This window comes from Opisthocomus hoazin, chromosome 13 (assembly GCF_030867145.1).
Source record: "Opisthocomus hoazin isolate bOpiHoa1 chromosome 13, bOpiHoa1.hap1, whole genome shotgun sequence".
Classification (NCBI taxonomy): domain Eukaryota; kingdom Metazoa; phylum Chordata; class Aves; order Opisthocomiformes; family Opisthocomidae; genus Opisthocomus; species Opisthocomus hoazin.
The window spans coordinates 15,663,148-15,687,697 of NC_134426.1; the positions used below are offsets into that span (position 1 = coordinate 15,663,148).

The following is a 24,550-nucleotide window of genomic DNA, read 5'->3' on the forward strand; positions in this document are numbered from 1 at the left end:
TGGGAAAACAAATGTGAAGATGTTGTAACCTTTTAGTCCTGTGCTGTCAGCTCAACACACTGTGACACCTGAGCAGACTCACATGGCTTGTACTAACACAGGCAGTGACTCTGCAGGGAGCTGTGGTGGCTCAGGGCTGCTCTGTGCATACTTCAAACCAACAGCGGGGAACTCAAGGCAATATCCTTCGTGAAATGAAGCAGGACAGGGCTCTCTCACAACACTGCTCTCTCTTTGGACTGTGTCTCTCCTAATCAGCCTTCTGGACCGAAAACAGAGGCCTTCGCTATACATAGGGCCCAGGCTGTAGCATGCACAGTGCACATGTCCTATTGGATTACAGGGCAGAGCGCACTCACATGCTCTGCTTGCCAGAGACCCAACCGTGCCTCCGCAAAGAGAAGGAAATGTGGGAGGGCATGAACGAAAGCAGTCCGAGCAGCCCAGGACAACCCTAGCCCAGTCAGAAGGCAGGCAGGGTGGGTGATGCCAGCAGAAAGACAGGGGCAGCAAGCAAATACACCTTGGCAGGCATGCTGGGAGGCTGAGCCAGGACTTCACCGCACAAGGAAAACACATGGGAATGTGTTTGATATTGCCAAAAAATGTGAGCGTAGCCTATCAGCCAGGAGCTCATTGTATTGACAAGTGGAACAGACAACAGCTAGATCCCCGTTTGGGTATTAAAACACCAAGCAATACAGCAAAGATCAATGCACTGCAGTCTCTCTCATCGAGAAAATGCTTTTACCTGCGTCAGCTTCAGAAGCTGACAAACTTCCCCTGGTCCCTTTGATCACGGACCAAAATACAAGGTCTTTTGGCAAGACCGTACTGGGCTTCGTGCTTTTTTCTCCCCAGGCAACTCCTACTCTGCAGTTGTCAGAAAACCATGAGTCAAAAATGCGATCACAGGTGAAGGAGAGAGGAGTTAACAGAGAAAGGGAGAGACTGGCAGAACAGGCATCTGTTTCAGAGGGCAGAAGTTTATCACCCAGGACAGGATTTCCACTGGGTTTTATCATTGTTCTCTTTGTCTAGAATTAAGGTCATTAAAGAAGATGTTTCCACTCTGAATTAGCCATGAGTTCCCGCTTAATTCATAGCACCTCAGCGCTCCCGTGTGATTTGGCTCCGCGGACTGCAGCGAAACTGCTTCTCCTGTGACTTACAGGCCGCCCTAACCCGCTCCTTCTCCCACCTCGCATTCAGGTGCCCGCCTCGCGTCTTCACCCTTACCCCCGCTTCCCCTCTCCCCAGTTCCCTCCCGTACCAGAACTCCTTGTTTCCTCAGGTAACCTGTCAGAGGTGAGAGCTCTGAAAACCACCGCGGGAATCGTTACAAGCGGCTCTGTTCTGCAGTTTTCTCGTCTGTGTTGATGTGTCAGACAGCTCGCACGTACCCCGAAGGCCCCACAGCCGGCGCCTGAGGTGAAGCTCTGTGAGGCGGCCAAGTCCGAGGGCCCTCCCAGGAGCACAGCGGGGGCCCCGCAGGCCCTGCAGACGGCGGCCCCGGGGGGTGACTGCAGCACCGGGCCCGCCCTCGCCCCCCTCCCCGGCACCTTCCCGCCGCCATCATTCACGCCTTCTGGCACCGGACGACGCGGGCTGAAGTCACCCTGGCCGGAACGGGCGGAGGCGGCGGCGCGAAACGGGCTAAAACCGAAGGGCCCGACCCGCAGCACGCGCAACGCGGCGGCTCCCTCAGGCCGGCCCGCCCAGCCGCGAGGCGCGCGCGCCCCCGCGCGGGGGGGGCGGGGTCACCGCGCGGGTCGCCCCGACGGACCGACGACGGTTTCCCGGGGGGGGGGAAGGAGGCAGCCCGCATGCGCAGGCGCTCCGCAGGGCTGCTGAAGGCAGGAGCACGCTGGCGGTCGGGGCCGGGAAGTCCTTCCTCTGTCCCCGCCCCTGCGCGACGGCGATTGGCTGCAGCGCGCAGAGGCTCCTCGCCCATTGGCTAGGCGCAACGTCCGTCCGGGTCAGCCGCCGCCATGGTCCGCTTCAAGAACAGGTGAGGCAGGAGGGGCCGCCGCGGGCTCGGCCGGCGCAGGGGCCTGACGCCGCGCTGCGCTCTCCTCTCCCCGCAGGTACGTGCTGTGCGAGGTGGTCTCGGAGGACCCGCGGTGCCGGCAGTGCATCGAGGACCGCGCCGTGGGCCTCGCCGTCAGGGAAGCCATCGGCCGGGTGCACGGGGACTACGGCCTGGCCTGCTGCTCCATCTCCTTCACAGGTACCCCCGCCTCCCCGGGCACCTCGGCGGGGTGAGGGGGGGCTCCCCGGTGCGGGGCCGGGCTCACGGTGCGTGCCTGTCCCTGCAGTGAAGTACCTGAACGCCTACACCGGGACCGTGCTGCTGCGGTGCCGCAAGGATTCGTACCGGCTGCTCTGCGCCGCGCTGCCCTTCGTCAGGCAGCTGGAGAGCCGCAACCAGCGCTGCCCCTGCTTCCTCCGCACCCTGCACGTCGGAGGTCGGTACCCCGGGCCCCCTGTCTCACGGGTCACTGCCTCGCCTGCTTCCCACCGATCTAAGTGACGGACACCAGCGGTTCTTTGTTGAAACCCTCATTAATTCTGCATCAGTCTTCACTACATGTAACAAAACCAGAGCAGCAAATTCTCTATTACGTTATTTTCTTTTCAAAATATATTTTCAAAGTATATAGTATTGTGAACATCCTGAAAATTAACCACTTGGGGCAAGCAACGGGTGCTACAGGTTAGAAATTATTGTTCTGCCTCAACAGTGGGGAAAGGGAGTCTACAGCCCCTTCTCAGCACTTGCATTAATAAGGCTGTTGCCTGGGGCATTTGTCACTGGGCACAATGATCTTCAGAAAATACACTAGCGGCTCTGAGAGGCTTGGTTCTGTGGATTGTTACATATTGTTCTTGTGACTCCTACAGGTACCATAAGAACATGTCAGAAATTTCTCATTCAGTATAACAGAAGACAGCTGCTGATGTTGTTGCAAGACTGTACGAACGAAGGTGAGTTCCTCTCGCCGCTTTCCTAGCACGCACACTCAGTTCTGGGGGGTTTTGTAGGATATGCTGGGCTACTTCTGAATTCTCAAACTGATAATGTTCCTTTCTTTAGAAACTGAAGGTATTCTAGCGTATGTGAAGAGATCGAGTAATGACCCTCTGTTGCTCTCTCTATTGCAGAGGAAAGACGATGCATACAGAAGTCATTGTTGAGCTGTTCCCTTACAGAAGAGCAGTCTCAAAGTGGAGACGAGGAAGATGATAATGGCACAGAGACAGACTGAATGTTACTTGTTACTGTTCATCTGTCCTGTACTTGTGTAATTAAGATGTTACCAGTTGTCTTCAGTGTTAAGCAAAGCAGGGGAACAGAAGCAGCATCTGTTCATACTTGACTTCATTCCCCCATTCCAAATGTTCCTAAATAAATTTTTGTAAAAATAGATGTATATACTTAAGTTATTTGCCTGTTTCACTCCAGGAGTCAAAACCACCTGCACTCCTAAGGAGCGTAGCAGCTCAATGGGATCTTCATGCTGAGGTAGAAGCGAGCTTTAGGCAGCTGGCATGGACAAGGAACATAGTTATTCTCCTTCCATACAGATAAAGCATTACCATCTTACTATTTTTTACCTTATATTCAAGTGCACCTGTTATCTGTAGAGCTGCCCCTTGAGTCACAAAAGCACTGGCCCTGTACACAGGAGCAGAGATTACACAGAGCGTGAGGTAGAGCTGTAAAGCTCATGTCCATCTGACCCATTATAAAACTCATAGGTACAAGTACTGCTTAGATATTTATTAAGTTTACACCAATCAGTTACAGGAAAGTAGCATTGCTGGTATTATGTCTTGAATCCATAGGAAAACAAGATACAACTTGAAGATGCTGTCCTGCGGAGACTGTCCCTGCAGAAGGGACAGTCTTCCCTGCCCACATCACTTCCCTTGCTTGTTCTAGTGCCTGTGAGATGTGGAGGTGAGTCACACCAGCTCCAGCTATTCTGTCTCTCTTCCCAATGCAAAGAAAAGTTGACTATAAATGTGCAGAGATAATAGAACACAACAGATACTGGTTAGACACTTAAGGAGTTACTCCGGTTCCATGGCTTAAAATGACTATTAGGAAACAAAGTACTGTGAACAGTTGACTGCATAATCTTTCTTTCTTAGTTGCTTTCTCTGCCCTTGCCAATAATTTTCTACTTTCAGACATCTTTTCTTAGTTTCTTTGCGCTCTCTTGACAAGCTGTACTCTCTTTCCATCAAGTGTAGTTATTTGTGACCAAGCGTGAAGTCAAGCTGCTTTCAAAGAATGGTTTGCAAGTGTTTTCTCCATCCTCCTGCAGCAGTCAGTTCTCTACCTCCCTCCTCTCCCCCTTCTTTCTGGTTTCCAGCTGCACACAGAGTTTTGTGAAGTACCCTCTCTGGTACTAGCTTCCCATGCGCACACACTTCAGTACCCCGAGGAAGCACTTGTATAATATGGAGCCTGTTGCTTTGAAATCAAGCATCAACACTGAGACAAACTTTTTACCCAGGGACACAACCAATGAATTTACCAAGTGGTAGAATACCCCACTCCAGGAACCTCAAACGCGTGTCCTTGCTCAGACCAGTCAGTGTCAGAGAGAGAGAGCACATCGACTTTCCACAGCCTGCGCAAATGCAGGCAGACCACTGGCACCAGCGGGGCTGAAGATAACAGACACCTGTCAGTCTTGCACTGTAAGTTAGGTGGTACCTTTATACCAGCTCCCTGGCATAAAATCTGTCAGCAGGAAGGTAAGATTTGAATCTGTGCAACTAAGTGGTGGTGTGCTCCATGCTGATACGACAGCTCGGGAAGTGTGCAGTACTCTTAAGTGTGCACGCATACGATTTATTATTGCAACTGTTGGCCTTGACAGGTACATGACACCTACAGTTCATTTTATTCAACAAAACCCACACCACTTAACTCATTAGCTCAAATCAAACCACAAGCAGTGCAGAATGTGACCACCCAAAGACACAGCGGGGAGGCATCCACAAGAGCCATGTTTATAGGCCAAAGTGTTTAGTGCAGATCAACTGGCATCCCAGAACCAGGCCGATACAGGCCCTTATCCCAGTACAAGAGACCGCAGCTTCTTGCTGGGGGATAAAAGTTATCTACAGCCTCCAGCTATCAGTTGTTCTTCCAATTCAAGAGCAGCCAGTGTCAAAATCATTCAGGTAGTTACCAAGAGCGCTAGGGTGGAGTGTTTATTCTAGATGACCAGGTTACAAAGAATGCGTAGCCCAGGGTTGGGGGGAAGGGAGAGGGGGGAGGGGAATTAGCAGCCTCACTCACCCACGTTAAAACGGAGTTGAACAACTGAGAAAAGCCAGGAGGTTCCTTCTACCACCAGTGCCAGTACGCATTTTGAAATACACAAATTCATCAAGAGTCACTCTAAAACCAAGTAGCCAAGTTCTGCTTTACACTCACCTCAGCTTTAAATCTTTCCAAGCCAGGAGAACAGGAGGAATTCTTGCTCTTTAGAAAAAGAACAGATATAGCAGCCAACACTCTAAAGCCAGGAAGCTCTTTTGCCCACTTCCAGTGCAGCGGAAACCAGCTTCTCAAGAGAGCAGTTTGACAGCTTTACAGAAACAGCACTACTGTTGCAGTCAGATGGACTTCTGCCCATGAATACTTCCAGGGAAATAAAGGCTCTCTGCCTCTTCACTTAGGTAATATTGCAGTATTCTGGCAGTACCACACAGCTGTAAAAACTTTGACACTGCTTATTAGGCCAAAAGAACTGACTTGGCACAAACCAGAAGCCTTGGATGATTTGTCTCTGGATTGTTTCTTTCAAAAATTTGTTTCATTATAAACCGATTGAATAGTTGGGATCAAAAGATCTTACTTCAACATATACTGTCATGGTTTCCTCCTGAACCCCCTAGAAGCCCTGGAAACACAAGTTTAGTCTGTTCAAATTTAAATACTTAAACTATAGCAGCAAAACAAAGCAAAATAAAAAGAAAACCAGGAGAGGAAACTTCTCTTGAATAGCAGAATCACTTTGTGTGAACAACAGAGGTGCTGAACAGTAGCTTCTGCTTCTGTTTCTTTCTTTTCTTGCCTCCCTTTTCCTCTGTGAAGGATTAAAATGATACTGTCATTATTCTCATGGAACAGGAACATCACACAGAAATGATAAATGGTCTTCCCTGGCCTAAATGACTTCCACAGGTCTGTGATACTTCCTATCAACTCACTGAGCACCAGGTAGTTTAATTTCAACAAAAATTACTGCAGACAAACTAAGGGATACTCCATCACACCTAAATCACACCTATAAACGTGCCTAACTGACTCTAAAGCTGTTGTTGCAACAGCTGCTGTTGCAACAGCAGATCCTAGGACTGCAAGTGTGCAGCAGTTTGCCTTTCACACAGGCCAAAACACACAACTGGAGCCAATACCCAATGTCACTGAAACTCCCAGGCCCCCCTGTCCAACTCTCCACTGTTCAGTACAGTCACCAAACAGAAGCCAAAGCTAAACATCAGAACTCGGCATTATAAATGAGTTTTATCAGCTAGCACCAGGCTTGGAGGTTTATCTCAATCTTTGTTTCAGACTCCCTAACTTGAGATTCCAGCTAGCAGTCACCTTGATGTTTTGGTCAAATTTACATGGTAGTTCAGCAGCTCAGGTATGTTTAGTATAGAAGTGCATAACCTGAACTTCCTTGAGATAAAGCTTAAATTAAAGTTCCAGTAGAGACATGGCAAACACGATTGTTGAAAGCCACCTTTGTCCTAACAGGATTCTTTGCTAGCTGGAGATCTTCTCGGCTCTGACTAAGAGAGCTGCTTTAAGCTAACAGAAGCCCTAGTCAAGCTGTTCAGAAACCACAAGCTGACAATTTTCAGAACTGTTCTGTGGCCAATTTTTGGTCCCTAAAACTGCTGCTCTCTCCCAGAGGAAGAAGTGGAAATATTCTTTTTCTTCCACTTCAGAAATTTGTCATGCCTTCCCGCCCCACCTTTTACCTGATAAATGATCAGCTGTGGACGGTTTGTCCAGTTTCAGGAGGGCTGCCTCAATGGCTTGGCTGAAGGAATTCTGGAAGCTGGGCACAGGTATGCGGTCAGAGCTGTCACTTTCTCCATCACTATCCGCTGGCACAGGGAGGGCCAGAGTGTTCTCATCTGAAAGCGGGAAAGGGCCGTGAGAGCCAGAAGGCTGTGTAAAACTTGCATAGTGCAAATTCCCCCCCACCCTCCAGATGTTTCTTGTGAAGTTACAAGATTTCTTAGATTTAGATGCATGGTAAAGAACCTGAAGTAGTAATACCAAATTTTCTTACCTCTTGTCTTTGGAGCAGGTTTGGGCCATGTTTCTGGTTTTGCCTTTCCAACTCTCAACATCTATCAAAAAAGTTGTAAGGTATGATGAAATCCCGTTCACTGGAACAATTCTGTGGTCACCAAAGTGGCAAGAAAATCTAGGAACCCTTTCAAGCACTCAAATCCTATGTTGTCTCCCTAAGATTTATCCTACGTCGTTTTTATGGGGGAAACAACTGTATTCTCAGACTAATCCCCAACTAAGACACAAGTAATTCTGACAAAATTGACTCTGCTGCATGGCTTACCTGGGCGAAGGAAGGGAAGGGACACTCTTCTTCCAAACTCCCACAGAGCAACGGGCTGGCCTGGCTGGCAGCAGGTGACAGTGGAGTTGGAATAGACTCTACAGAGAAAGCAGCAGGTCATTAAAGCCAGTTGCATGCGTCAGAGGTGCTCATTATGCTGCTTATCAGGATGAAGCAGAAATAAAGTTTTATTATCTTATGTAATTAATCATTTTTATCTCATCAGTTCCATCCATTAGTCACACAACAGAACCTCCCAAATTTCCTCAATCTTTTTATTTAAGAGAGATTTAAGTTTGGGGTGGATTTTTTTGGTTTGGGGTTTTTGTTTTCTTATTTTGGGGTGTTGTGTGGTTGGGGTTTTTTTTTGTTTTGTTTGGGTTTTGAGAAAAACATTTAAGAGTAGTTTCTATTTAATATTTTATGAACTGCAAGATAAAACATTTGGTAAAGCATCACTGACAACAACCTAACTGAGGGCTGATCAACTACATTTTATTTTAGTAAAACATGGTGGGGAAAATGGAGAGGGTAGAAAGAAAAAAATGCCAGTAGTGTTTTCCTGGCATACACACTTTTCTTCCCTTTTTGGGGAACTTTTTTCCTTTCTTTTGTTCTGCCTCAGCAAAGATTTAAAAGATGGGGTAACTACAGTGCAGATCTCATATTGTCACTGAAGTAGAGGTAGTAAAAAGCAGATAATGGACCAGAATGTTTCTTAGCCGTGTCAGCCTTTCGTGTATAATCTCATAGGCAAACTAGGAAAGAGCCAGTCTTTGATCAGTGTTAAGAAAGTTTAGTGTGATGACCTGAGCAGTAGATCCCAAAAGAACAATCAAAGAGCTAGATGCGACGTGTTTTTCCAGATGCTCACCTGTCTGAAACACAGGGCTTCTGCCAAGAGGAGACAGACAGAAGCTCTGATGGTCAATGCTGGTAGTTTCTCCAGGGCAAGAGGTAAAAGCAGGGAACTGCTGCAGATTCTCTAAAGCAATATGGACCTCTGGATCTAGAAAGAGGTTTTAAATTAAAGCACTACACAATGTGTGGGAGTCAATATGCAAGTTGTTTCAGGAGTCTAGGAGGTGCCAAGTGGGTTTTCTTTCCACCCTCTATTTTAGAGACCAGTACCAGCCCAGCTGCTGGATGGAAGCAGTTCCTAGGCATTTTTTTTTTTCCTTCTTCACTTTTCACTCTGTGTCGTGATTACTACAAAAGCAGACACTGAGAATCCTCAGAGCTATATACACCACGGAGACAGCTGCGCCCTCACATGCCCTCTGTCTCTCCCATACTGTGCAAGTATGCAGGAACTGCCTAACATCATTTAACATCCTGACTAAAACAGCTTGTATTTTTCACTCTACAGACATTGTTTCTAATACCTTGTAATCTTGTTCTAAGCACACACTAGAAACTCAAGGCCTTAAGAGTTCATCATACAGCTCTAGAAATCAGCTCAGCAACTAGAGATGACTGGAAATTCACCAGTTAGGCTCAATCACGACTTACATTTGCCCTGTTTCTTGTTTTCTTCTATCTGAATTCTGCGTTCACGTCGTCGTTCGTCACGAGCTTTCTTCTGCCGCAGACGTTTCCTCTTTTCAAGGTCATCTAGGAGCAATACACAGTATCGGATACCAAATAAACACACCAATACTTTGGCAATGTTTTCTCCAGCTTTGAGAACAACGTATTCAGTTATAACACATTAGTAACAAAACATGCTTACAAACAACACACGCTTTTCCAAGCAGTCGGGCTTTTTTATTCTTTGTATAATTGTTGCCTATGAAACAGTGAATTGGGGTTGTTCTGTCTAGCAGTCATCAGACAGTTGGTGCAAGAGGAGTAAAGCTGCTATGTATGTTCCTTTTCCTGCTGTTAAGGGATAAGTATGACTTCCGCTTTCACCCTCACGGACACATGTCAAGGCCTACTCAAAAGGTAGTACCCACCTGAAAACAACTCTAAAGTCTCCTTCGAGATGATGGGTGGCTTCAGAGCCAGTTCACAGATGCTGAACTCACAAGTGAGGGGCAAGTGGCAGAGGTAACGATGACGCTGTCTTATATCCTGATTAAAAAAAAAGAGCAGATATATTATCGCAACAAGATCTAGAGGCTACCATAGTGATGAACAGCTTATGAAGACAGAACGCCCACATTCATCAAATCAAATGGAAAAAAAATAGCAGTAGTGACACAACACTCAATTTATAAACTACAAACAGGTGAAGGATGCCCTGGGTCAGAACCAACTGCTTCAAGATCCCCATCAACTACATCGTCAGCAGATTTGGATGCAGTTACTCCAGCTTGGTAACCTATTTTCTTGTTACTCCTCCCTTCTCACTCACATCACTGGAATAAAATTCTACAATACCAGTCTTCTGATGCATTTATTTTTGCACTGGACCAAATCTGTCTTTTACACTTACATTATTTGGATCAATGACCACTACTTTACTCGTCTCGTTTCAGTCTAGTTTTGTATTTTAACTCACAGAGCTGGAAAACTGGAAGACAACTCCTTACTACCTCTGCATCCATTCTTACTTGAGCATATCCTTTCTTAAAGATGAATTAAGAATTACACATAATTGTTACTGCACATACCAATTCTTACAGTTCTCTTTATTAGACGTAAAGGAATTCAAGACCCATTCCCTCTTCCAGAACTTCAGCGCCTTAAGCACCTTAACTCCATCTCAAACACTGAAGTTTCTTTCCATCCATTTTCATAACATCCCACCTCTACCCTTGTGCTCAAAAACAACTTTGTTCAAGACAGAGGCAGAACACTACTTCATGTCGAGAAAGATGATAATCTGTCTAGTTCAAGCTACTGTCTTCCATGAGAAAAGAATTAACTTTTTTAAGACAGCTTTAGCAACAAACCAGTCTTAAGCTTGCAGTTCCCTTACTCCTAGATCTTCCTACCTTCCAGGGAAAAAAAAAAAAAGCTAGACTGCAGCCTACTTATCAAAAGCGACTTAAGGTACCGCGCCTTACAGATGCCCTTCACAGATTAGCATGCCTACTCGTTCGTAGTTACTATTTCTTATTACCGAAGTGAATCAAGTCTCACTTGTCAGCCACAATGATCACGCTGCTAGAACAAGGGCCCTTAATTAATAGGAAGATAAAATGACTACCTCTGTCATTGAGTAGCCAGTTATCTCCACTACAGCTGCAGTTATCTTCTCTGGACTCTTCTCCAAGCTGCCGTATTCACGAACAAGACATCGAACATTCACAGGGTGAAGATACATACACTGTCCATCCTCCGCTATAAGATAAGATATCATCACATGTTTTTTGCTTGCTAATTTTTAATACCCTTCTCCCCACCACAGTACATTCTGCAGTAATAAAATTAAAGCTCATTTCTGAGTTTCTGTGGGAGTTTTGTTTCATAGGGTTTAGCTGCATCTAATGAAGTGTCAAACACCTTCCTCAAGAAGGATCCCACAGGTGGCATCTCTGCACCCATGACTGCAGGATTTCATTGCACTGACCTTGATAGAAATAGTAAAAAGGAGAGTTGCTAAGATGTCCACTGCTAACTGTATCTTTAGATTCTTGGCAGCTTGTTTCAGCTGGGTTTGGTTCTTCTGTAGTGTTCGTATCTGGTTGCCCTACGGTGTCCATCTCAGGTACTTCCTCTTTATCCAGCACTGCCTCTTCTGCTTCCACAGGAGGCGAAAAAGAACTTGCCAGATCTGAGCAAGGCTCCACAAGCTCCTCATCAAATGCAGAGAGATATTCCACACCACACTATCACAGTGGAGAGCATACAGTTAGTACCACATCATCTCCTCCTAAAGATTATCATCTCTGCAAAAATCTTTGGCACTAGTTCACCACACACTGCAGTGTAAAGTGGCAGAATTAAGTACTAACAATATCTGCCAGAGTGGAGTTGTCGCCCACCTTTTTCTCTCGGGAAACTGCAGGCTCCACAGTCTTGGAGCTTTCTAGGACCAATTCTTCCACAGCTGCACTGATTCCAGCAATGCCATTGTCTTTATCCTGATCAGCACAGAGTGCTTTTTCTCGCTCCTACAGGTCATCCAAAGAGAACAAGTTTCAATTTCCTATTTAAGCCAGGAGACTACCACCATAGTTATTATTAGCCTTGTCCTATACTTCAGCTTCTCACAGGACTATTGTTCATCTAGAACAAAAGAGTCACCCTTGAAGAAGGGAGGTCCTCTCCTTCTTGTTACTGGAAAGCGCATCCATTGTAGGACACGTAAAGGCTTTGAAAAGGAATATTCTACAGGTTTGATCACGTCTGCCTGATAAAAGTTATCCCAGGAATTGCTGGACCTGAAAGGGAAACACATCTTCCTTTGAAAGGAGAACTCTGTTACACTTATGGAAGGAATACCATTCAGTAAAAAGCATTCTGTTCTATCTTGAACATCACGCCAAACACCTGAGGTCCAGAGGCTATAGCCTCCTCCAAGATTTATGATGCTATTCTAGCAGTAAACATCACCACCTTGCTAGTATGTACATCATGAAAACCAGAATAATCACACGCAAACACTTATGCAGCAGAATCACAGATGCTTAGCACTCAGCACACTGTTAAAAATAAAGTTACTAAAAGCTTCCAGAGAGGTTCTCACCTTCAGTTCCTGGATAGCTGCCTCAATAAAGCAAGCCTCTGGCGTGTGTTTTTCTTCCTCATACTGTTTTAGTAATGCTGCTTTCTCCTCCAGAATCACCAGCTGCAAGACCTGCTCCCTGGATGCCAGAAGCAGCTTTGAATACTGACTGTGCTGGTCATCTGAACAGAAGGAGCACCAAATCATTAACATCCGCAGTTCAAACTGGTGCCTATTCATGCGGTTTCTTCTGAAGTTTTGTTACCGCTCGATTTTGAGAGTTAATCCACTCCAGGTTGGACAGCACTTAGCAAGAGTTTGCTGCAGACTCTGCATATTACCGTTGTATCACTGATGACACAAGCTAGTGCTTCTTTTCTATATACTCAAAAATACTGCAACTGGAAAGTTCTCCAGACATGACTTCTGCTTTGGCTCAAACTAGTTCATAAGCCCGTATGTATTCAAAATGCGTACAAAACCTTATTATGAGGTTTTCACAACTAACACAGCAGAAACAGTAAACTAAAGAATTGCAAGTTTAGCAAAATGTATTCTTCTGTGTTAATAAAGAGCTTATCTTAATCATAAACTTTACAGCAGCCATACATCACATACCAGTACAGTCCATACATTCCCTGCTTCCCAAGGGACCAACCTTGTCCACAGAACACCAACTTAATTTCCTGGGTTTAGAACAATCTCAAATCCCGTATTTGTTCTTTTGTTTGTTTTATGAAAGAATTTAAGGTCTTTTACTTTCAAATACTGAGGAACACGTAAGCACACAGCCTGCATGCTGGCTACCCATCATCCCTTAGGAGACTTGACTTTGTTTACAGAGAGAGTTTAAATGCACACAGCCTTTCTGTGCAAAATGTGACTGCAAGATGAAGTGAACCAAGACAGCCCACAAAACAGCAATGTTAAGTAAAATTATTTCTTCAGTCACAAAATTTTCGTGATACTGACAGATACGATGATGATGTGTTAGTCATACTACTCGACTGGAAAAAAACTGAAGAAGTCAGGCAACAGATGTTTGGAATAGGTTTGCAGTAATTTTGATTATTTTCCCAGATCACTCACAGATCTTAGCTGATAAGTGAAGAAGATGAAAACCTTGCTGAACATTACATCCTTGAAATAGTTTAGACACAGAGACAGTTATTTTTGCTAAGCTGTATAATGGGAAGCTAGGAGTAAAAAAAGTTAAGGAAACTGAAGAGCCAACAAAAGCAGCAAGAGTCACACTGATGACAGTACAACACAAAACGCAGATCAAATTGATGACTGAGAAGGCAGGAGCCTGCAGTGCAGTACCTTGAAGGGAAACAGCGCACAAGGTAAAGCCTCACAAAAAACAAAGTGTGGGTGGAAAGCTTATTATTAAGACGTGGCCATTAAGGTTTTCAGCTGCTAAAACACATGTTTTGTAGCCTGGTCTATTCTAAGGCGACAGCATGGCATTGCTGTGGTAAATCCTCTCTAGACAAGTCCTAGACGCAATGAGGAGTAGGATGCAAAGCACCAGTACTCGGATACACTCACCTCCGATGCAAACAGGCTGCACCACATTCATCCACTGAGATCTGGGCAGTGCTATCAGAACACCTTTCTCTCTTCTCATAAGTTGCATTGTAATGATATCACCAATTGCATATTGACGTGTTTCCATAGCAACGACACTGCAATGTAAGGAGGAGGTTAGCAGGGTAAAAGTTACATTTCAAAAAGATACATCATTTAACAAATATCAGGTCTCACCTCTTGAGATCCTTCTTGTGAACAGAGCCATAACAAATAGGACATTTACTCCAGGCCTTTTCACTCAAGGAGAGGTAGTGAAGGATACATGCCCAACAAAAGATATGCCCACAGCGGGTGATCTTTGCTGCAGTTGGTGGGTACAGACATATTGGGCAAGAGGGCACTTCATGGCTACAAATTCGCTGAAATGGCACACGAGAAGAACAGCACAAGTTTTAGACTTGGAAATCAGTTCCTGTGCTACAGAATAAGACACCTGTAAGATCTACTCCAATATCTTAATCTTCCAGCTCTTTCGGCTCTGCTTATTTACTAAGAAATTGAGTACACTGTGAACCAAGTCACACCTTCAGACTGCACACGGAACAACCTTCAAAGCCACCCATCTGGTATTTCTACTCTAACGACATTAAAAAAGTGACTCCTCGTGTTTCCCCTCACATATTCATCACCTCTAGGAGTTAGCAGCATCTTCATCATCCGAACTCAAGACACTGAGAAGACAGCAGATGAGCTCTGTCCCTCACTTACACAAGCAGACTTGTGCAGCCCTACTTAACTGTGAGACTGAACTTACCCATTTCCATGAACATGCTAGTTTAGTCAGACACTTTGTTAGCATCTGTATGTTGCAGAGACATAACTGCCAAGTAAGCACCTAGATTCTTCAGCTCCTGGAACGTCAGGTAACAGTAAGCTTACCTCCTCTCCAGCTACACCATAGACCAAGACTAGTCCTGGCAGACAGTAAGTTTCTACTTGAGGCAACCCAAAGTTCTGACCACAATTCTCAAAAGAGATTTTTCCATTTTGTTGCTAGGCAAGATGGGCCACCTATGCACAGAATAATTCTTCAAAATTCTACACTCTAGTCCTCTTCCATGGACTCACGCCCAAGTTTTGTGTTAATATCTCGATCACAAGGACTCTGTCTACAGAATGTCAGATACTATTTTTGATGAGCTCCCATCTGCGAAAGCAAGAAGCAGCTGCTAATTTTCCTAATAGATTTTAGCACTTCTCTTTTCCTGTCATGAAAGTATTTCATAATATATTCCATGACAGATCTTTTCCAGTATTGTGGGAGTGACAGAAGAGGCCTCAACTCAAAAACAGCTGAGTTTTACGTAACATCACAGAGATAACGAGGCAGTTAAAGACAGGTTGAGCTTCGTAATAAGAAGAAAGAAAAAAAAAAAATCTAGCCCATCACAACTGACCACTTGCTCCACATAGTCCCAGTTGACCAAGGTATCTGGATCAGCAAAGTGGACTGTGTAGTCCCGTTCTTCAGAGACAACAAACTGGCAGCTGGGGAAAGGCAAAGAGACAGATGATCCACTCAGTTTTTTCTAAAAATTCTTTGAGAACTATCCTACAGGATTCTCTGAGCTGCTTCTTTGTCCAGCAGAAAACTACTGGATGCAGTCAGCAACTTCTACCAACAAAAACAAGAGCTCAAATTCACAACCAGATTTCCAGAATACAGGTGTGTCTAATTTCAGCTAGACACAGCATCACATACTAACTACAGAATGCGCCTGGCAGAGTGGTTTTCCAGAAACATGTAAGAAATGGCCAGCTCCACTGGGGATCTATTAAAAAACAGGGAATCCACAAGTGGAAAAAGTATGGTCACAAAAACTAGAACTACCAGGGTTCTTGCAAATAGACTTCACTACAATAAGCCACAAAACAATAGGGAAAATCAGAAGCATCAATGCTGAAAATAGCTTTTATTTATTTATTTTTAGTTATTATTCTATTTATCTTTAACATGATCAGATACAGGAAGTCCTGAACACACTTCAAATTCCAGAGAAAGTGACCGTTGTTTCCAGTCAAAAGCAATTCTGCTGCTGGATTACTATACCGACCCTCATTTGGGTTATACTACATACCTAGGGGCCTGTAAAATAATCAGCAGTTTAAGAACCAAGACCCATATGACTAATTGCTTCTGGGACTTTAAAATTCAAATTAGTTTTCGTCCAGTGACTGCTACCCCTACCATCTCAACATATTATTTTTTGGAGCAAACAGCCGTCTTTCCCGTAAGGGAACTACATAGGTATTCCCAAAGGGAGTGTCATATCGCACAAGCAATGCTAGAAAATTAGCACAGAAGACTAACTGATTTGTGTCTGAAGAACTTCCTCCATCAGATACCTTATCAATAGGTAAAGACAACAACTTGAGATGTTTTCATCCCTTTCAAGTATAGTTGTTACCACTAAAAACACTACAGAGAGGTAACTTCATCCTAGAAAAGTCAATACAAGTCGCCAAGGTCAAACACAATTCCCTGGTTGATCATCCCTTACAGTTCAGTGTCTCTGTAGAAGTCTAAGAGCCCTGCTAGTCTTCCACTCACTTGGCCTGTAGGAAGAGCTCCTTGTTGAAAGGTTTATGTCCCCACTTGTTCCTTTTCCCCCAGTTGCCATGTCCATTCCCATCAAAATGGCCTGCTTGGCCACGGGGTTCAAAAGTGAAGTTCAATAAGTGGTTCAGATTAATCTTCTTGGGACCAGAGAATTGGGCAGGGCTGAACTCTGCCCGCTGAGCCTCTGCTACCTAAGAGACAACAGCATTTGTTAGAACTTGCTAGAATTTACTGCAAAAGCATCAGTACAAGTTGATCCCCGGGCCCCATCAGTGATTACGTACAGAATACGCAGCATCCACTCACTTACCTTCTCCCATTCCAGTTCTGCAAATCAAGCAGTGCAGCGTTAGAAGCGCATGAGAGCCTGAAAGTTAGAACTGAGTGGTCTTACCCCACACTGGTGAAAAGGAAGAGAGCATAAAAACAACCCACATAAGGACAAGTAAAAGCTGGCAAAACCTAGTAGTCAAGGTTAATAACAGAAGAACAACTGTTCAAATCCTGACAATATTCTTTCAGACAGCCGGTAACACAAGTCTGAATACTGTTTGCATAGGTTGTACTTGTTTTGGTTGGTTTTCACATAATGAAGCAAAGAACAAGAATTCAACAGAGACAGCAGGTGAGTTTTGACAGTCAGCAATTTAGGTGAGCAGTGTTGCTCATCCACTAAAACTGAAAAATCAGAGTATCAATGAAAACCCACAAATAGTCTACAGTATTTAGACCCACATCAGCATAAAAGCCTCAGTCTGGTTTTACTCCATCTCGATGTCACCAAGGCTAATACAATTACTTTCCCAATAGCACCATCACATGCAAATTTGTACACTGAAGTGGTTAGACACAATCACCTCAGACTTAAAAGCTAGAAACTGTATCACTAGATATTTCCATGAAGGACCTCGGTTTCACGAGACAGGCACACGGCCTGCCTAGGTGCCCATTCCTCAGATGGTATTTTTTATTGCAAGTCTCTCAGAGCAGAGAGCACTCCTCTTCTGTTGTTGCCAAGTTGTTCTGCTCACACTCACTCTGGCATCTCAACGATGTAAGCACCTCTTATTGCTCTTTCCCTTCCCAGCCCAGGAGCTGAACACAGAAGACCTGTCTAGGCAGGTCAGAGCGATCCTCTCGTCCCAAGAAAGAAGGCCTTGGAGGCACGGCATTACAATTCTCACCTCATCTCGTCTTCCACCATTACAAGAGCTAAAAAGTTTGCCACTTCCGCCACTACCTCCCCTTTGAGGAGGCATTTTGTTAAAAGCTTTGCTTTTCTGTGAATTGGAGCGACGGGACTGACTGGAAAAGTTCTCATTTTTTGAATATGAAGTTTCTCTTTTACGATTATAACGCTGTTTGGATCCACTCGCATTCTTTCCATCTGAAAGAATAAAAAAAACAAGAATCAGATCAACAGCCTCAGAGCAGCCCGCAGGTACTGCACCTCAGCTAGCTTTGCCTCGGAGACGTGCTCCCCCCGGCCACTGCCTGGGGCCCCAGTGAAAAGGCTGCTGTTCATCAGGACATCAATTTACCCCAGCAATCCAAACTGTTTCATTCCTATCACCGCCCAAAGAACTGGTCAAAAAGCATAAAAGAAGGATGTATTTGCTGTGCTTTATCTTTTATTAGAGTGGTGGAATTTTCTTTATCCAGATTTGGAATTGTCATCACCAGACAACTGTGTGTTGCCTGGTACATCAGGTGATACACACCAACACCACATCTTCATGCCCATTACAACAACTAACAGTTAGTTCATTTCTTCATTCCATTTTCTAAAACCACACAATTTATCATATAGGGATTCCCTTACATAAACACTGCTGTCTGCATTTGTGTTGAAGACTCCCACTTTGCAAGACCCCGTTGCCTGTTTTCACTCAGCTCTGCCCTCTATGCCTCAAAGACCCCAACAGACCTAATTCTGTTTCAAAAATACCCTTTTCTTCCACAAGGCCAACAAATTCTAATCGATCTTGAAGCATGAACCCAACACTTTGGCCTTGCAGGGCACACACCTAAGTCCTAAGTCCACCAACCTGCGCAACAAAGACTGTTTGCCTGAAAGCGCACTGAGCACACCACTGACCCTAACACGGGACACAGCAGTGAAGCACAAAGCAAAATTCTGCAGGAACAAAGCTCACAAGAACAAAAAAAAGCCAGTCAGGCTCTTGAAAGGAGTTTCTTGTGTCTAAACAGCTGCTTTATTAGACTGCTAGAACAGAAAATTAATTCTATGAAGGTATTTCTAACAGTCTTAACCCAAAATCAGGCTGCCCCAAGGACACGGCAGACTGCTTACCTGTCACTTAACTCAGCATTTCCATCAACTACCTTAAGTTTTATTTGCAGAAAAGGTGTGTTGATAAGCTTGGAAGCAAAACTCCATAGGCCCAGCGAGACGTCTGTCCACACCAGCCAGCCCCAGTCACTCCGGATACTCAGCAAGTGTTACATAAACACTAACATCTCATACAATATCTAGACACACTTTATAAAAGCCTACTAGTTCCCCTTTTCCTGCCTTGTAGTCCTCCCCACCCCTTAATAAAAATTTTACGTGGTATGCAAACACACCACCATGACTCAGGGTCGCTTTACTCAGACGGGCAGTTTCCCAGTGCCTCCAGTTTGCCCCTTCCCCAGCACCACTTCCAATGTACCTGAGCCCTTAAAACCGCTGGAATGGGATCGTTCACGTGAAGTCTCACTTTTTTGTTATTTTTCGTTTTCTCTCCCACCTGCAGCCCCAAAAAGAGGAGGGCAGTGGACTGACAGGTCTGTGTATTACCATACATTACCAAAGATCAGAATTCTTAAGAGTAAGTTAAATAATAAAAGTGGCTTGACTGGGGTTTGTGGTGGTCTGCTGTTTCTTGCACATGGCATACTTCAGTCTTTGCCTGCAACTACATTTATAGAAGGAAAAGAACACTATCACTACTTTCACGTGATGTGACGGAGCCATTTTGCAGGCAAACTTCATCACTGGAACCAGTCGTTCACTCTGCTATTCAAAAGGCTGATCCTGCAATTCAGAACTAAACCAGCTCTGCTGGAACCACAGATGTGCGACTCGAGCACACGCACGCACAGCTCGCAGAGCTGTAATGCACGTCAGGCTAAAAAGACACGGGTTGAGTGTTATCAGGAAAAAAACACTCCAGAAGCTGCCAAGCACCGAGGGTGTGACCAGGTCTGGCTGAATGATTATTTAGATAGACCTTTTTTTGAGAGTGTTTATAGGGAACAGGCTATAATCAACACCACTCTGGTGGTGTTGATTTGTCTCTGGTCAAAAATTGAGTCATTTTGAAGAGGTCTGGACTATTACTTCAGTTATTCGGGAGCAGAGCTTGTCAGTTTAGAGCTCAACCACCCTCTTCAATCTGCAGTTTCAGCAAACACACTAGAAGGGCACATGCGTATTGTGTCTACAGCAACTCTGCAGGTTCTCTCAATCATCAGCTGGGGAAAAGAAACAACTCAAGAGAAGTTCAGTCTAAAGTCGGTCTTTACGAGGCCCAGGAACAAGGAACAGCTTGCACCAGCAGCCGACAAAAGAACTTCCTGCCACTTCTAGTTTTAATCAAGTTAGTCACCATTAAATTTGTCAGTCAGCTGGTTTACACACATTCCTGTCATACTACAGGTCCCTTCAGACCAGCTCCTAGAGCCTTCGGGAGTCACTGTAGTGGCTCTCACATTCCGTAGGAAAGTCCTCTCCACCTGTGCCTTTTATAGGAAGGACCTTCTATGACAGTTTAACGATGCTTCAAACCTGACTGTACCGACTGCAAGCTTCCCCTCCCAAAATAATTACCCTCGTGCAGATTCTGGTCCATCAGAGTAGTGATGAAATCAGTCACCAGATAACCAAGAGTCTGGGGTACGCATTTACAAACTGGAAAGCTTTTCCCCCACACCACATCTAAGCAACGCTATTCCTTCCAACCCTTCCAGCACGCCATGTGTCAGGGAGCAACCTGCTTTGTATCATCCCTCCTCGCATGCCCATGAAGAGCGGGGCAGGACAGGGCCGTCTGCACTCACACAGGGAGAGAAGTAGAAGATTCTCACTCTAATTCTAATACTCTGTTGCTAGATCCTAGTTTTATGTAGCGTAGGTTTGTATTTCGGAGTTTCTTATTTCCTTCTTTTCTGGGCAAATCAGAAATGAGCAATGGCAACAGCGCTGGTGAGGTACTTACTTTTCACTCAGGTGCTCAGTTATTCCTTTTGCAGTTCTCTCAAGACCTAACCTATAATAAATATATCTACCCATCTACACTCCAAGAGAACACAGACTTATAAAAAATACTGTCTATATAATTTTATAAAACTAGCAACAAAGCTGTACTGCCTTTTGGAGCAAGACCCGACACCTGTGGTTTCTCCTGCTGGACACCACGTTCTGTTAGAGGACCTCTGTCTCCAAAGATCCAGAGACAGGAGATCAAGTTCACAGGACCAAAAGCAGCTGTAGGCGACCACTTTGGTCCTGGAGCTGCAGTACTGGTTTGCTCCTGGGGTGAGGACTGCAGTTTCCTTCCATCTTTGTTTGTCTCTTCCGCTGAGCCGTGTTGAAGCCAACCATGTTGCACAAGGGGCTCGGGTGGTGGATCACACTAGGCCCCAGGGTGATTTCATGAAAACACACTGAAGCTACTGCTGCTGCTAAGGCAAACACCACAATGAGCAAAAGGTGACCGAGCAGACACACACCCAGCGAAGCATGCTCACACCACACTAATAAGGCCCAGGAATGTTTGCAAGAACTGATGTCCATCAGGTCTCGAGGACTGCAGCCTATTTTCCCTTAGCTACTTTATTCCATCCTAAGGGGGTGTGACTCCTGTTGGTGCACTAATATAACTCAAAGAAACTTCTGTTGGAAATTCCTGAGCTTAATTCAGTTTCTAAGGCTGAAAGATAAGTTTCTAAGAAAGACAGCTGGAATCCAACTTCCACAAGTACAAGAAGTAGTATTCCATTTGCCCCATTTCGAGCTGTTCTGCGAGAGAAACAGAAGGAGAAGCTACGGCAAGGTTTTATGAACATCCACTTCTTCATTTCCTCCACTGGACTCGATCACAGCAGGTAACTCTGGAAAGCACCGGAATGGTAAGAGCTTGACTGGACTTAAATTCAGTGACCATCAGTGCAAAAGTCACCCATGCAACTAAAGGTCAGCATTTTGGGGACGGTCTGCGGTCCATCAAGAAAACTTTCCATTTCAAAGGAGACACAACATTTTCAGCATACCTCCTACACTTTTCCTCAAATAGGAGAGAAATTGGGTGGACCACATCAGCTAGATCTGGTAGAATGATAAGGAACTCAAGAAAAAAATCCCATGTGGTGACATGCCAGCATCTCGCATGCAACAGCTACCAAAACATAGCCACCCTCTAACACAGCTGCATCCTGTATGTTCGTCCTGTGGTGGTTTGCCCTAATCTGACCAAGGGAACCTTCTCATTTTAGTTTTCAGTACCTCCCAGTTAAGATATTCTCAATTATACACCTACTCCTACTAAAAGAGCTTCTAATTTTTCCAGGCCTCTTTGATGCACTGTAAAGGAACCAACTCATTCCGTATCCCTTCGCCTTCCGTTGTAGTTAAGAAACAAGCATCTCAGAAGCAGAATCGTGTCAAGCCAAAACTTTCTTCTGTTTTATTAAAATGCAGGTCTTCAGAAAAGTGTGGGGTTTTTTTAATTAGAAGTTCGTTTGTTGTATCAGCGTATGGAACCTCAGGATTTCTCTCCTCATTGCTCCTATGCTACTAGTGATGTTGTTTCAAGCCTGTAAAACATGGCATTCCACAAAAAAAATCACTTAATGCTTTTACTTGAGGCTGGACTGACAGGTCCTTTAGTTCCTTCCTCACTACAGATACTGTTTCTTCTCCATGAAGGCATACCAGCCACAGGACAGGCGACCTTAACTCCTTACTGAAAGATGTTTACACTCGGTGAACAACCCCACACACAGCAGCACGCATCGCAAAAAGAAGCAGCTGTAGTGACGAGGTACCTCTTGGCAAAACGGGCACACAAAACAGTTCTCCACAATATGAAGGCCTCACGTCTGCCAGCCTTTCACTCCGCCTCTCACGATACACGCAGAGAGGTTTATATACTGTGTTACTCCATCGGAAGCCAAAGATCTGATTCTAAAACTAATTGCACGCCCAGCACGTGATGTCCCCTGCTTCCATTGGTCCATCCATTAGAGGGGAAAAAACCCGAAACAAGAGACTGAAAAATAACAACAGCAGCTAGGGATAATAAGACCTTCACATCAAAGCCTTCTGGTGAGGCAAAAAGCTTTGTAAAGAAGTTTGTACTTCTTCCAGAAATGATTGCCTAAAAAGCTCTTCCTAAAAAGACTTTCATATGTTCCAATTTGAAGTTCAAAGTCAACTATAATTGTGCAGTTACACCACAGCCCAGGGAGTTGCGGGTGTGCCAACTCCCCCATCCCTCACTTCAGTCTATCCTGTGGAAGGTCAGTTAATACGGTTAATTACAGCTGGTAATACTCAGTTACCCAGGATCCAAGTGCATTTAGAAGGTCCAAAAATGAGCCAACACCTTCAAGTTACTCATTTTGTTAACCCTCCGAATACACCGCTGCCCTCCCAGCGACCTGAAGTAACACACCTGAAACAAACCACGGAGGAGGAAGGAAGTTAGAACAGTGATGGTGTTGTAGCAACCTGTTGACACTCGTGCGCACACACACTTCTGGGACTAAAAACACTAATTTTAATCACTACTGCCCCATTTCTAGGTTTTGGGAAAAAAAATGCAAGGTAGCCAGAAACACTCTGCTCCCAAACAGATTCAGAGAGCTGGAGGCAGCTCAGGTCTTACCTCGAAAAGACGGCTGACAGGAACCATCATGGCTCCTGGCGAACTGCTGTGTCAGCAGATCTAGCTGTTTGCAGTGACAGATGCAACGCTGTGGTTTAAATGCCAGATGAGCAAACAGTACGTCACTAACTCTGACCTCCTGCAAAGTCTGCTACGGAAACACAGCCGGGAAGGGGCAGGCTGAGTGTCGGCGCACGACCTCCTTCAGCGAGATCTAAAAGCGCACTCGAGCACAGAATAAAGTTAAGGGTTCTCTTAGCAAGCGCCGGCCAGCGTGTGCTCCCAGCACAGCACCCCAGCTCTGGGCTCAAGCCGATCAGCCCCACGCCAGCGGGGATGAAGCGCTCATCCCTGCGGGGAGAGGGGAGCGGGGGCTGCGGCCGACCGAGCGGGGAGCAGGGCCGGAGGAGGGAGGGAACAGAAAGCAAAAACAAGCAGCGACCTGGGCCCGCCCGCGCCCAGCTGCCAGGCAAACCGCCCGGCGAGGAGCGGCTCGGCTTCGCCCGGACCCCGCAGCCTCCCGCTGCTCACCCGCCCCGGTCACCCCGCACCTCCCCCACGAGCTCCCACCGCTTCGGACCCACCCGGCGCTTACCGCCTTTGGGCTTAGACTCCCCGGCGGCGGGCCCGGCCGAGGCGGACCGCGGCTGCTGCCCTTTGCCGGCGGCCGAGGGCCCGGGCGCACCGGAGCCGCAGGGGCTGCTCCTGTCCATGGCGGAGGCTGAGGCGGGGGTGGCGCCGGGCGGGCTCTGCAGCATCAACGGGCGCCCCGGGGGGCGAGCGGCGGCCCTGGGCGGGGGGGCACGACGGGCGCTGGCGGAGCCGGTGGGGGCCCAGGCTCATGGCCCGCGGGGGCGACCGGCGGGGGCGGCGCAGCGCGGCCTCCTTCATGGCGACATCTTCTCGCTGCTCCGATCGAACCGGGGAGGGCCGCGAGAGGCCGGGCCGGGCCCGCGGGGCTCCGGGCGAAGGAGGGGCGGAGGGGAGCTGCTGGCGGAGCCCCGCGGGGGCCCGGCGCTGCCTGCCGCCCGAGTGGTCGGCGCCGCCCAGGCACCCACCGGCTCCTCGGCGCCGCCCCGGCCCCGGCTCGGCCGCCGCTGCCCCGTAATGGCGCCCGGCCGCCCGCAGCAGTGGCCGGGACCCGGATGCAGCCGGGCCCGCGCGCGCCCCGCCCGCCGCGGAGCACGCCGGGAGCTGTAGGCCCGCGCCACGCCCACCCGCGTCGCGCCGGGCCCCGCCGACCCATCCCGCTCCCCGGGCCGCC

General features: G+C 46.4%; 2 protein-coding genes across 2 annotated transcripts; one reads left to right on the top strand and one right to left on the bottom strand.

Annotated features, from left to right (window-relative positions):
• Positions 1-1,893: 1,893 nt before the first annotated feature.
• POP5 (POP5 ribonuclease P/MRP subunit) lies at positions 1,894-3,428 on the top strand. The gene is made up of 5 exons (XM_075434833.1): positions 1,894-2,011; positions 2,088-2,230; positions 2,319-2,468; positions 2,905-2,988; positions 3,166-3,428. Exons 1-5 carry the CDS (start codon positions 1,992-1,994, stop codon positions 3,267-3,269), a joined length of 501 nt encoding a protein of 166 aa, XP_075290948.1. The 5' UTR covers positions 1,894-1,991; the 3' UTR covers positions 3,270-3,428.
• A 335-nt stretch (positions 3,429-3,763) lies between these two features.
• RNF10 (ring finger protein 10) lies at positions 3,764-24,362 on the bottom strand. The gene is made up of 17 exons (XM_075434829.1): positions 23,882-24,362; positions 17,578-17,780; positions 16,385-16,584; positions 15,231-15,321; positions 14,008-14,192; positions 13,792-13,928; positions 12,262-12,422; positions 11,558-11,686; positions 11,143-11,401; positions 10,780-10,913; positions 9,581-9,698; positions 9,135-9,236; positions 8,497-8,631; positions 7,623-7,720; positions 7,335-7,395; positions 7,018-7,176; positions 3,764-6,113 (listed from the first exon to the last, which is right to left on the bottom strand). Exons 1-17 carry the CDS (start codon positions 24,042-24,044, stop codon positions 6,037-6,039), a joined length of 2,412 nt encoding a protein of 803 aa, XP_075290944.1. The 5' UTR covers positions 24,045-24,362; the 3' UTR covers positions 3,764-6,036.
• Between the last annotated feature and the right edge of the window lie 188 nt (positions 24,363-24,550).

What these genes read in the sequence shown, in the direction of transcription:
- RNF10 (XM_075434829.1), bottom strand. Translation starts at nt 24,044, where the DNA reads ATGCTGCAGAGCCCGCCCGGCGCCACCCCCGCCTCAGCCTCCGCCATG. An exon ending in GGAGTCTAAGCCCAAAGGCG is followed by an intron (nt 17,781 to 23,881) that starts GTAAGCGCCGGG and finishes TTATTCTTTCAG; the next exon opens with ATGGAAAGAATGCGAGTGGA. An exon ending in GCAGCCTGTTTGCATCGGAG is followed by an intron (nt 12,423 to 13,791) that starts GTGAGTGTATCC and finishes CCTTCTGTTCAG; the next exon opens with ATGACCAGCACAGTCAGTAT.
- POP5 (XM_075434833.1), top strand. Translation starts at nt 1,992, where the DNA reads ATGGTCCGCTTCAAGAACAG. An exon ending in ATGGTCCGCTTCAAGAACAG is followed by an intron (nt 2,012 to 2,087) that starts GTGAGGCAGGAG and finishes CTCTCCCCGCAG; the next exon opens with GTACGTGCTGTGCGAGGTGG. An exon ending in GCAAGACTGTACGAACGAAG is followed by an intron (nt 2,989 to 3,165) that starts GTGAGTTCCTCT and finishes TCTCTATTGCAG; the next exon opens with AGGAAAGACGATGCATACAG.